Source organism: Leptopilina heterotoma, unplaced genomic scaffold (assembly GCF_015476425.1).
Source record: "Leptopilina heterotoma isolate Lh14 unplaced genomic scaffold, ASM1547642v1 Lhet_87, whole genome shotgun sequence".
Taxonomy (NCBI): Eukaryota; Metazoa; Arthropoda; class Insecta; order Hymenoptera; family Figitidae; genus Leptopilina; species Leptopilina heterotoma.
In genome coordinates, this window is record NW_025111190.1 from 990,642 (window position 1) to 1,004,044 (window position 13,403).

Consider the following 13,403-nt stretch of genomic DNA (forward strand, 5'->3'; position numbering starts at 1 on the left):
AATTGTATAGAAAAATATTTATCGACAATATTGCCTATTTAAAATTAAAAAATTTGAATTTACCGCCGGTAAAGTAGAGCAACGAGAGGGTTGTTTCAACCCCTCTGACTGAATTTTCTAAAGCGGGTTTTGCGCATTCCCATGGTCGGTATACCAACTATAGGCAAGGGAGTGTGAAAATGTTTCTGATAAGTTAGAAAGCAGTCGGGATCAAACCGTGGCGTCGTTAGTTGCATGCCGCATTCGTTCTTCACTCTTTTGACATAGTTGTGAGAATTTTCGCCAGGGGTGCTACTCGTTTCTCCTCACTGTGAAGAAGATAATATAGAATAAATTTTAAGCTGCGCGTTAGAAGTTTCGCAAGTTTTGTAAAATTTGAGATCGCATGCGTCATCACCTGCTTCTTCTTCAAAGATGGCTTCTTGTAATAACACGCATTAAAGTTCGTAAACAATGTCACGTACCTTGACGGGATCGCGGTCTCGCGTTTATTCAAAAACACGAGTACCCGTTTATCTCTTCATTCTCGTATTTTTCTTCTTCTTCCTGGCATTCACAATTCTCTTTATATTCTTCACGACTACATTAATGAAATCAATGCCGGCGAAAACACGAGGGGATGAGTCTAATCCTTATCACCGGTAAACACAACTGAGATGAGAATTTCTCAACTTTTATTATTTGGCGAGTCCGAACTTGCTGCGGACTTGTTTGAAATTGCTAGTCTTTTGGTGAGTACCGACAAAAATGGGCATTTTTTTTATTTCTACTTTCTAGCGAGTTATTCAGTTTATAGCGAAATTTACTAATTGTGTTTCTGTAGATTTTGTTTTTTTATTTTTGCTGATTTCCTCGCTTCGAATCTGTTCTGATCAATTTTGTTTACATTGGAAATTATTGTTTGAAGAAATGGAATGGCGCTAGTAGTCTTCTCTTCTTTCTTCCATTGAGTCTTTTGAAAGTTTCGGTAATTTTCCTTTTTTTTTTGAAACAGAGAAAATAAAGTATAACTGTTATTTTTTTTGTAGTAAAATTTAAACGGTTTGGAATTTCTGTCAACTTTTACTATTTTCAGAGTCAATTTTACTTCTGTAAATAGTCAAAATTGTCGCAAAAAATAGTAAAAGTTACTTTTATTCGTTATTTTCATGGGAATTTTTTGTCTGTTCAATTGTTAAAATTCGTTTTTCCCTCGGAATTTCAGTATTCGTTTTTTTTTCTTGAATTTAAATTTAATAAATTATTTATTTTAATATGTAAGTTATTAAATTCCATACTTACGTATTTTTTTTCAAAATTAATGTATAAATAATTAATAGAATTTTTTTCAGGAAAAGATGTCGCCGTAAAGCAGGGTAAATCCCGTAAAAGTCCGTTACTTTGCTTGAAGTCCGTAAAAGTCCGTTTTTTTTAAAAAAAGGTCCGTAAAGTCCGTAATTTGATTCAAAAAGGTTCGCAAAGTCCGTAAATTGTACGATATAATTTGGATAATTTTAGAGAAATTACAAATAATTGCAGAAATTCAATTATTTTCAATAGTAATCAAATTTTTCGCAGAAATTCAATTATATTCAAAAATTTTTAAAAATTCTCGTCAAAATTTCAATGACCTTTAGAAATAATTAAACTCTTCTCCAAAATTCAATAATTTTTAAAAATTTTAATAAAATTCTTGGAAAAATTTCAATTATTTTCAAAAATTTTCTAAAATTCAATGATTTATTTTAATAGGTATTTACTATTCTAATAAAATTTTCCAAAAGAATTCAATTCTTTAAAAAAAAATTTAATAAAACTCTACACAAACCTTTAATTATTTTAAAAAAATAATAAAAATTGCAAAGAAATTTCATTTTTTACAAATTTTTTTATAAATCTTTTCGCAATCATTCAATTATTTTCATAAATAATAAAATTTTTACAGGGATTTAATTATTTTGGAAAATAATAAAATTCTTATTAGGAATTCAATTATTTTGATAAATAATAAAACTCATTGCAGATTTTCAATTATTTTTAATACAATTTTCATTGAATTCCTTAAAAAAATTTAATTATTCTTAAAAATTTTATTAAAATACGTCAAAAGAATTCAATTATTTAATAATTTATTGATATAATTCTTTATGAGAATTCAATTTTAAGAAACATGTAATTATTCAATAAATTGTTTTTTTTTGTATTTAAATAATTGAATTCTGGTTCAAATTTACACTGTAAATAAAAGGTTCTAAATTAGAGCTGATTTTCGGTATTAAAATAGAACCAAATCACGATTTAGTACCCAAAATTGGTACTAAATTAGTACCTTTCTTTTTGCAATGTTCTAATAAAAATTAATTTAAAAATGTAAATTTGTCTTTAAAAAAATTATTTTGATTAAGAAAATAGAAGATTAACTCTCTATGATTAACTCTCTAATTTTGAATTAGTAAAAATGTTTACTAATTTGAATTAGTGACTTACTTTTTGCTTTTGAAAAATTTACTAATTCAATAAGCAAAAAATCAGTCACTAACTTAAATTAGTTAATATTTGTACTTATTAAAATTTAGAGTGAAGATTAATTATTGATTTTTGAAAATGAAAAAGAATTTGGTTCTCAATACAAAAGGAATAAAGTAAAGCTAAATAACGCTTCAAGATATTTTACTTTTTTGAATAATAAAATAAAATTGACAGACTTGAAAGGTAATTTTTTGTACAAGAAAGCCTACCACCTACTGCACATAGTGTCGCAAAATTATTTGAAATTGAAATAAGCCCAGGAAAAAGAAATAAAGAAGTTACTATTCTAACTTATAGGTGTTATGTAAAATTTACAAGAAAATTCAACCTCAATTCCCAAAGGGATGGAGAGAAATTCGTACCTAGTAGAAGTGTAACTGAAAGAAAAATAAATTGCACTTTTTGCAACATTTTATCATTGTAATATTTTTTGGCAGTCTTTTTTAGTTCGAGTGATTGATATTTCCATATTTATTATTTCTTGTATATTTTATTATTATTATTTATTGTTATCTACATACAGAAAAAGAAGGTTGATTTTAAATTATTCATAATCAACTTTTAGGTTTGAATCAATGATAAAATTTTAATATTTTCTTTTATTTTCAATATTTATTTCATTCACTATTGTAGGTAATGTTTTCTAATTTTCAGGATGGCGACTATTTTTAATTGAAATCGAAGGAATACTGTGATATAATTGAGTAAAATTTTCCTTTTCTTGCAGCTTTACGATAGAATTTCATCACTAACTCCAACGCCATGTCGAGCTCCACAGACAGATGCAGTTCAACGAGCCCGAGAAGTTGAGGAAGTTCTTCGAGACGTCGACAGGTCAAATGCTAGAAATATCGATCGAGGTGATCTTCGAGAACTCCAGGAACTTCTCGTCCAGCCGCATCTCAAGGTAAGTGAAATGTTTTCATCTTCTTCTTCTTCTTCTTTTTCTTCCTGTTTTTTTTTCTTTGCCGAGTTTTTTTCTAGACCATAGCATTTTTAGTTGGCGAATTTTCGAAATCTCGTTATATCAATTTGTGTCGCAACTTACAGGCCATTGGGACACTTTAAAACTTTGTCAAATAAAATGGTCTCCCTTGCACTTTTGGCTGTTAAATGAAACATCACAAAATTGTTCCGACAGCAAGTTTCACTGAAAATATGGATCACTCTTTTTTTCTATAAATGAAAATTGCCGATTATGTTGAATTCGCGTTTTTTAAATGATTGATCAAATATTTGGTAATATTCTTGATTATGAAAGGAATTGCTGATTATGAAAAAACTTGATTATTAAGTTTGATTATTAATTTAGGTTTTATCGAAGGAATAAAAAATTTCCTTCGAAAATTTTATTGAAGTAATGAAAAAATATGGTAATTATAAATAAATTAATTACTGTATTATGTTAATAACATTATATTAATTAATTTTATTCATTAAATTGATAACTTCATATTTTCTAACATTTCTTTTTTCTCTTTTTTACTCATATTTTTTTATATTTACCGAGAAGTAATTTACTGTAACAAATTATTATTATGAAATTAAATTAAAAATTATACCAAATTATTTATATTTTTAATTTTTAATTTATTTGTTTTCAAAGCAGAGATATAAAAATTAACTTTTTTCTTAATTTTGCATCTTACTTTAATGTTCTCTAATCCATCGTTACCTTTTTTAATTCCCTAATACTTATAATTATATTTAATTAACAATTAAACATAATAATACTTTCTACTAATCGTGAAAACGATGTAAAATTTAAGGACTTTTTTAAAAAGTAAACCTTATATTTCAATTTTTACAAAAACTACCTCTTTTTTATTTGTTATCATTTTCATTAGAAAGCTGCGATTTTTTTCAATAAATTATGTAAAGTTTGAAAGTTGAACAACAGAGGGTTATCAAGAGAATTAGAAAACAACTTTTTATACACTTTCTAATGAAAATGATAAAAAAAGAAGTACACCCAGAGAAAAATTTAATTTAAACCAAATATAATCTAATTGAGTTGAATAAAAGTATATTTGTCTCAGAGCCAACTGTATTATTTATTTGTTTTAAAAAATTTTTATTCAATTTAATTAAAATTTTTACTTGGATTAAAAGTATATTATTTAAACCAAATAAAATTTATTTGAAACAAATAAAAAGTCTAGTTCGCTCTTTTCATAGATGTTGTATTATATCGATTTAAATATAACAATGTCCTTTACACTTAAATAAAAATTATTTGATTCAAGTAAATATTTATTTGATAATAATTTTTATAAATTATATAAAAAATTATTATAATAAAATTTATCATGATTATATTTTTTCTTTGCGATTAATCAGAGAATAAAGATAAAAAATATCCATTTTTAAATATTTTTCAATTTTTTAAAATTCTTGTCAAAATTTCAATTATCTTTAGAAATAATCAACTTCTTCTCCGAAATTCAATTATGTCAAAAATTTTAATAAAATTATTGGAAAAATTTCAATTATTTTCAAAAAATTTCCTCAATTCAATGATAATAATAGGTTTTTCTTAATTTTTTTAATAGGTATTTACTATTCTAATAAAATTTTCCAAAATAATTCAAATATTAAAAAAAAAATTTAATAAAATTCTACACAAACCTTTAATTATTTTCGAAAAATAATAAAAATTCCACAGGAATTTCATTATTTACAAATTTTTTTTATAAATCTCTTTGCAATCATTCAATTATTTTCATAAATAATAAAATTTTAACAGGGATTCAATTATTTTGGTAAATAATAAAATTCTTATTAGGAATTCAATTATTTTTAATACAATTTTAAAATTGAATTCCTCGAAAAAATGTAATTATTCTTAAAAATTTTATTAAAATTCTTTAAAAGAATTTAATTATTTAAAAATTTATTGATACAATTCTTTATGAGAATTCAATTTTAAGAAACATGCAATTATTCAATAAATTGTTTTTTTTATTTAAATAATTGAATTCTGGTGGAATTTTCTAATAAAAATTAATTTAAAAATGGATTTCAGTTAAAATTTTAGATTATAATTGAATATTAAAAGCATTCGAGCATAAATTTTTAGAAATAATTGAATTTTGAAAAGGTTTCAGATTAAAATCTTTGAAAATTTGAATTTTTTATATTTTTAACTAACAATTCTGTGGAATTAATTTTTTTTTGAGAAAGTTTAATTGCGGATTTTTTTATATTATTTGAATTTTTTTTCCAAATATACACTGAGAAAAAAATTTATTTGATTCAAACATATTTTGTTTGAATCAAATTTAAAATATATTTTCTATACAGTCAAACATATTAAAGTTTAATTGAAATATATTTTTTGGTTCATTTAAAGAAATAATATATTTAATTCAAACATAAGTTATGGTTGATTTTAAATTATTTATATTCAATTTTTAAGTTTGATTCAAACATAAAATTTTTAAACATAATTTTTTTGAAATCAAAACAGAAAATATGTTTGAATTAAACATAATTATTTAAACAAATAATAATTTTGAATCAAAGTAGTAGATATTTACTATATATTGGGATTAAGCTTACAAACTAATTTTAATTAAACAAAAATTGAATACTGTTAACAAATGGATTCTTAAAAATGTTATTAAAATTCGTCAAAAGAATTCAATTATTTGAAAATTTATTGATACAATATTCTTTATGAGAATTCAATTTTAAGAAACATGCAATTATTCAAAAAATTGTTTTTTTTATTTAAATAATTTAATTCTGGTTGAATTTTCTGATAGAATTTAATTTAAAGATGGATATTTAAAGTTTTTATTTTCTAATATATATTTCATTGAAGAATTTACGAATAATTAAAATTTCGTAAAATTGAATATTGTAAACAAATGGATTTGAAAATTGTCAAAGAACTTATTCGAAAAAAATTTAAAAAAATAATCGATTTTAAGAAAAATTTTAGTTAAAAATTCTTGAAAATAATAATTTGATCACTAGGCCATCTTTAATTATTCTAAAACATGAAGAAATCGATCACTCCGAGTCGAAGACTCGGAGTTATCGATGTCTTCAAGTTTTATAGTTATGAAAAATTTAATTTATACTCGGACTGGTTACATTTTAGTCAGCAATTGGTCCGTAAAGTCTGTATTTTTAAATACTTTCACTGGTTCGAGCCCTGCTTAAAGCAAAATAAATGCATTTATCTACTTGATTCAACCATTTGGTTGTTTCAGATAAATTTTTTCCTTAGTACATATTTTGACGCGGGGAAAAAAAATAAGATTAACTTTTACTACTACTATTTATGAAGTACAGTAATTTTTGCCCATTTCTGCCTTGTACCTATGTTATTTGCAAAATTTCTGAGTAAAATTTATTTATTCAGAAACTCTAAAATTGACTCCAGAAAAAATGTTAAAAAAAGTTAAAAATTCGAAAATGCGCAATAATTCCTGACAGTCTAGATTTTACCATAAAAGTAGTAAAAGTTACTTCATTTTTGTCCATTTTTGTAATTTATAAGTTTTCTAAAAATTAGTAATTTACAATTATACTCTTTTTTTTCTGAAAATACATCAAGTGATTAGAGTCTCAAAGTCCCTTGTATATAGTGTCTTGCGGAAGGCAATTTAACTTCTCAGTGTTTGACAATAGAGAATCAATGTTCCTGCTTCTCTCTCTCTCTCTTTCTTTCTTTCTTTCTATCTTTTTCTTAACTTTTCCGAAAAGTTGAATATCGATAGTTAGCATTTTTAACGTGCTATTTGACATTGTTTGCGATACCCGCCGTAAATGGAACAGTGAAATGTAGGTCGATCGTTAAAATTCTCATTTAAAAATCCCGTAGAGAGGCAAAGCGCAAGAACAGTGAGGGAGAGAGAGAGAGAGAAAGAGAGAAAAAGAAAGAAAGAGTGAAAGCATTGCTGCGAAATGGGGTTTGATAAGCGAATGAATTTGTGGTCCATAGTCGACTAACTTATTAATTTTTCCCGTTCGCTGGAACATGGGTAGACATTCATTGTCTCCCTTCTAGACGGAAAGATATATAAATCTGTGTCTCTACTTTTTACCTTCTGGTTTTCTTACAATTTTTTACATTCACTTCACTTCCAACTAAACTGCTACAATATTAAACGATTTGTCTCGGCCAAGTTTTTAATTAATCAGAGTCATGCTCGATTTTTATACGAATATTTATGGATTTAATTCAAAGAAATAGTTTGAGTTTTTTTTTTATTTATTTTCCTAGAAAAATTACTTAGTTTTCATTTTTTTCTCGAGAATTTTATCATTTGAAGAAGATTATTCTGAACGAAATGGATTTTTACTAATTATTTCTTTCATGATTTAAATAGTTATGTCCGACTATAACCGTCTTGTTCTACTGACACTAGCCTTGCACTGTCTGACCGTAATTCACTTTTACTACTGACAAAGCAAATACGCCAACTCGACTCTTGTGAAATTTGCCAATTTTTCAGTTTTCTTGTCATTGAAAATTATTGTTTATCAAGTTGAATTATTTTTTTAATTACTAATTAATTATTTGCTAGTAATTACTTATTTTAATTATTATTTATTGCAGTATAGTTTAATAGTTAATTATTCATTGAAACTTTAGCCTATTGCCCCAAAAGTGGAGTATTATAATTTAATATTATTTATTTAGAAAATCAAAATACCAAGCAACTGTTTTTTATATTTCAAACAAAAAAATAAAATAAAATAATTGAGTAGTGAGAGTGTAAGTAGAAATATTAAAAAAGAAAATTGTAGGGAAATTTTTTGAGAATAGAAATAGGTCACGAAGCACGACAAATCATACTCCTTTTCTTAAAGGAACCGATTATATAAATTGCACGTCAGTTACTTTCTGCACTTGTTGCGCAGACCTCACTTTTATATAGGTTTACACTTGCATGTGCCCTAAATGTTTTACTTGGTTGTTTCAAGTCTCAGGGGAATGGAGATGGTGGTTTCGTCTAGCATTTAGAGGAATGGATTTTCGCTGAAATCTGCTTGTTAAACTTTCAAGATATCGACACATTCGACTGTTGAACTTTATCTCTTCGACCCTTGATATTATCTCTTTTTCAATCAATATAACAGACACTCTTAAATATCCTTCGCTTTATTTTTTGTAATACAGAACAAAAATATTCAATTTTATGTTTTAGTTAAGGAAGATGCAATGGTTTTGTTATTATACATTTTTTACAGCAGGGATGTTTTATTTTTAAACGTTAAATTTGATGATTGTTATTCGATTTCAATGCAATTAGTTGATGTAAAATTTCAGTAGTAACAGTTATTTTAGTCGGACATAACTATATAAATTGTAATATTTACATTTTAGTAGTCAAAGGTTAATTTTAGTCCGACAATACAAATCATAATTCTTCTAATTAAAATCTCAGTGTAACTGTTTAATTTAGTCTCAGACAAAACAACTTAAAATTGTTAAAATTTATGTTTCAGTGGAAAAATTAAATATTAAATTATACGTGAGTTTCAAATTCTGAAAATTTAGTTTTCAGTAGTAAAACTTCTGTTTAGTCAGACAAAATACTTTATTATACGTATCACAACTTAGATTTTAGTCAGAAAAGATGTTTGGAATAAAAATTATCAACTTTCAGTAGTCACGATCAGTTTTAGTCAGACATAACTATATGAATTGAAATAATTATCATATGGTTGTAATTATTTGAAAAAAAAATTGTTAAAATTTAGGTTTTAGTAGCAAAAGTAATTTAATACTTTCTCAACTGTTCCAAATCTTAAAAATTCATTTTTCAGTAATAAAAATTATATTTTGTCAGACAATATATTTTATTATCGGAAGCACAACTCAGGTTTTTGTCAGACAAGGCGTTTGGAATAAAAATTATCAATTTTAAGTAGTAAAGGCCAATCTTAGTCAGACATAATATGATATCAGTAGTAAAACTCGTGTTTAGTCAGATAATAAATGTTTGAAATTTCCAATAGAATTTCAACTTTCAGTAGTAATAGCAATCTTTAGTCAGACGTAATAAGTAAAATTAAAAGATTTTATGTATTGAATAGTAAAAGTTTTTAATTCTTCAAAATAGTTCATTTTCAGTAGTTCGTCACTATTATGTCAAACATTTTAATTCCTAATTTTAATAAATATTAATACAATAATAATAAATATTATATAATAAATGTTCTATAATTTATTTATTTTTATTATATATTATATAATAAATATTATAGAAAAACAATATTTTGTAGTCTTGAATTCTCGTTATGAGTAAAGTAACGAATATTTAACAATATTTTTAGTCAATTAGTTTTTAACAAAAGTGTTAATTTTAGTCAGACACAACTAGTAAAATTGAACTATTTTATGGTTTGACCCGTGTAGAAATTTAACCATGGCCCAAATCGGGGCCAGATCTTATGATCATTGTGTAGGCCATAACATGCGGCAATTTCTACACGGGGAGAAGTGAATTTATTTGTAGTGATATAAACATTGCGCTAATTCTTAAAAAATGTGTTTCTGTAGTAAAAACTGTTTTTAGTAAAGCAAACTATTTCGTTTTCAGATGTTTAAATCAATGTTATTTCAAACAATCTAATTTCTTTTTTGTGTAAATAGTAAATGTCAATCTTAGCCAAAGAAAACTACGTTGAATAGTAGAAGTCTCGTTATAAGTAGTATAGGAATTATTTTTGGTCAGGCAGAAAGATTTCATTTAATTTAAATTCATATATAAGTGGTAGAAGTTAATTGTGGTCGGACATAAAAATCAGTGAATTTTTTTAAATTGAAAGTAAAGCTATAATTAGTAAATAATTTGTAAAAATTAATTATAAAGCCTCAGTGGTAACAATTAGTTTAAGTAAAGACATAACTATATGAACTTCAATAAATATAATTTTAGAAGTTAATGTTAATTATTTTAATCAGTCAACTCATTTATAATTCTTTAGACAATTCTACGTAGTAATAATTGCATTTAGTCAGATGAAATGCTCAAAATTGTTAAAATCTATAGGTTTGAGTAGTGATAGTAATTTTAAAACCTACGTAGGTATCTGTTACAAATTCCGAAAATTCATTTTTCAGTAGTAAAAGTTATATTTAGTTTTACAAAATATTACTTTATCAGTAGTACAACTAGAGTCAAATGTCTAAAAATTTAGTGTTTTTTTATTTCAAATCTTGAAAATTCATTTTTTAGTAGTAAAAATTCTATTTCGTCAGACAAAATATTTAATTATCAGTAGTGCAACTAGATTTTAGTCAGACAAGGGAGAAAGTTTTTCTTTTTTATGCTGTAAGAATTGATGAATCTTGAAAAATGTGTTCCATTAGTAAAAATCTTTTAGTTAAGAAAAATAGTTCATTTTCAGTAGTTCATGTCACTTTTATGTCAAACATTCTGTTTTAAAATTCATATAAATAGTAAATCAGAGTATTATACAAAAAAGAATATATATATATTTTGAAAACTTGCTATCTCGTTTTCAGTAGTAAAAATTTTTTTAGTCGGCCATAGAAATTCTAATTGATTTTAAACTTAAGTGGTATTGATTAGTTTTAGTCAGACATAACTATATGAAATGAAATAATTATATTATACTTGTACTTGTTTAAAAAAAAATTGTTTAAATTCAGGTTTCAGTAGCAAAAGTAATTTAACACCTTCTCGACTGTTCCAAATCTTGAAAATTAATTTTCAGTAGTAAAACCTCTGTTTAGTCGGACAAAATATTTTATTATCAGTAGTTCAACTAGATTTCAGTCAGACAAAGCGTTTGGAATACAAATTATCAATTTTTAGTAGTAACAGTCGGTTTTAGTCAGACACAGCTATATGAATTGTAATAATTATTTTATAGTTGTAATTGTTTGAAAAAAATGATTAAAAATCAGGTTTTAGTAGCAAAACTAATTGAACACCTTCTCGAGTGTTCTAAATCTTGAAAATTCATTTTTCAGTAGTAAAACCTCTGTTTAGTCAGACAAAATATTTTATTATCAGTAGCACAACTCAAATTTCAGTCATACAAGACGTTTGGAATAAAAATGATAAATTTCAAGTAGTAAAAATCAATTGTAGTCAGACATAATTTTCTTGATTGTAATAATTATTTTACAGTAGTAAATGATAGTATTAGTCAGGCACAATAGTTCGATATCAGTAGTACATATCACGTTTAGTCAGACAATACGTTTGGAAGTTTCATAATTCTGTTATAGTTTTCAGTATTAAAAATTTTTTCAGTCAGCGATAAATTGTTTAAAAAATCATTTTTTTATCCGCCATGCCTTTTCTATTCGACTGCAAATAATAACTACGCGCAGATTAATTATATATAAATACCCGTGTAGAAATTGAAAATAGGCTTTAATAAGGCCCTGAATAGATGCCCTTTCAAAAGTGAGGCGCAAACTAGGAAAATTCGTCAGGATTTGTCTAATTTCGTCACGCTTGGATTGTCAGGTGATGATGTGGAAAAATAGAGAGGTTCTAACTAGATTGCCTTGTCAGTGCCTGAGTAGAATATCAGAATGTGTGAATTCAACTAGAGGCATTCTAGCCAGGGCCTGATTGAAATATTTAAAAGGGACATAAATAGATCCAGTTAGATTTCCCTATCTGAAAAAGAGGGCATTCTAGTCAGTGCCCGATTATCACCTATCTAGAAATTTCTAGTGTGGTTGGCCTTACTAATTCCTCATCAGCGCTCATTTTCAAATAAGGCGAAGTAGGGAAATTTCTACACGGGTATGAATTATATTTATTATTTAATTAAATTTTTTCGCAAATTGATTCTTGTTTACATAGGACTTTTACAAATTCTCATTTAGGAATTCAAACATTTCTGATTCTTCGCATATATGTACATATATTTAAAAACGATAGTTGTTGAAACTTGTTAGTTTGCATGAAAGTTGGAGAATATTTTTTCAACTTTTAACGATATAGTTAAAATTCTTTGTAGGGTATAAAACAGTAAAAGTGTAATTTGCACTCTGCATCGCGATGGAAAACACGAGGGATTATTCCAAGGTAGATAAGCCTTTGATTAATGGGTACAGTAGTAGTTTTCCACGTTGTAAATTCTCAAATACGTGGAAGACACTAGTCATCAATTATGCCACTTTGTTTACTCGCCGACGTTCATATTAAACAGATTTTTATTATGACATTTGCATCTCAATATTTTAAACAACCATTTTCTCACGTGTGTCACGAAACACGGTATAAATTGTGTACTTAAATTATTAAATGAATAATTTATAAATACGTTTCTTATTGCCAGTGGTATCACGAGGAAAACAAGTTTATATTACCAAAAAAAAAATGTTATGAATTAACCTTTGTTTTTATTTTGCATATTGAATTAACCTCTTTTGTTTGTTATAATAATAAAACACAGTTTTTGTGATTCGGATAAAAATTTGCTTCATTTTAATAAATGGCTTTTTTTGTAGTTATCCGATAAGAGGAATTTTATTTCAAGGTGTTTTCTACATTGAATCAGTAATGTATTTATTTTGCTATTCGATTATTTGGTTCATTCAAGTAAAATTTAGTTATTTCGAATAAATTCTTTTCTGATGTACATAGAATGCAAAAATATTTTTTGAATTGTGTGACAATGTTTTTTTTATATTTTATCTGCAGCTCAGTTCAATTCCTTTTCTTATATTCAGAAAATCCATTTTTGAAAGTAAATGTACTGGAAGAATCGAACAGCACTTTTGTTATGTGTGATTCAATTTTCCACTTTCTGTACATTTTGAATTTTATGTGGCATTCCTTTTACAGTTATATTAAATGTTGTCAATGTATACAATTGAAATGTCCCACCAAAGAAAAAAGAAGGTGTAAAAATAAGAATTTATTTAAAAATTTCCATGCACT

At 25.5% G+C, this 13,403-nt stretch overlaps 1 protein-coding gene across 8 annotated transcripts in view; it reads left to right on the forward strand.

Moving 5' to 3' along the window:
- Nucleotides 1-13,403, forward strand: part of LOC122511553 (peripheral plasma membrane protein CASK) — a 434,675-nt gene that overhangs the window by 71,146 nt on the left and 350,126 nt on the right. For all 8 annotated transcript variants that reach the window (XM_043626886.1, XM_043626888.1, XM_043626887.1 and 5 more), the window contains one exon: nt 3,236-3,415. In XM_043626886.1, the coding sequence (XP_043482821.1) occupies nt 3,236-3,415 (180 nt within the window). The remainder of the gene's footprint in view (nt 1-3,235; nt 3,416-13,403) is intronic.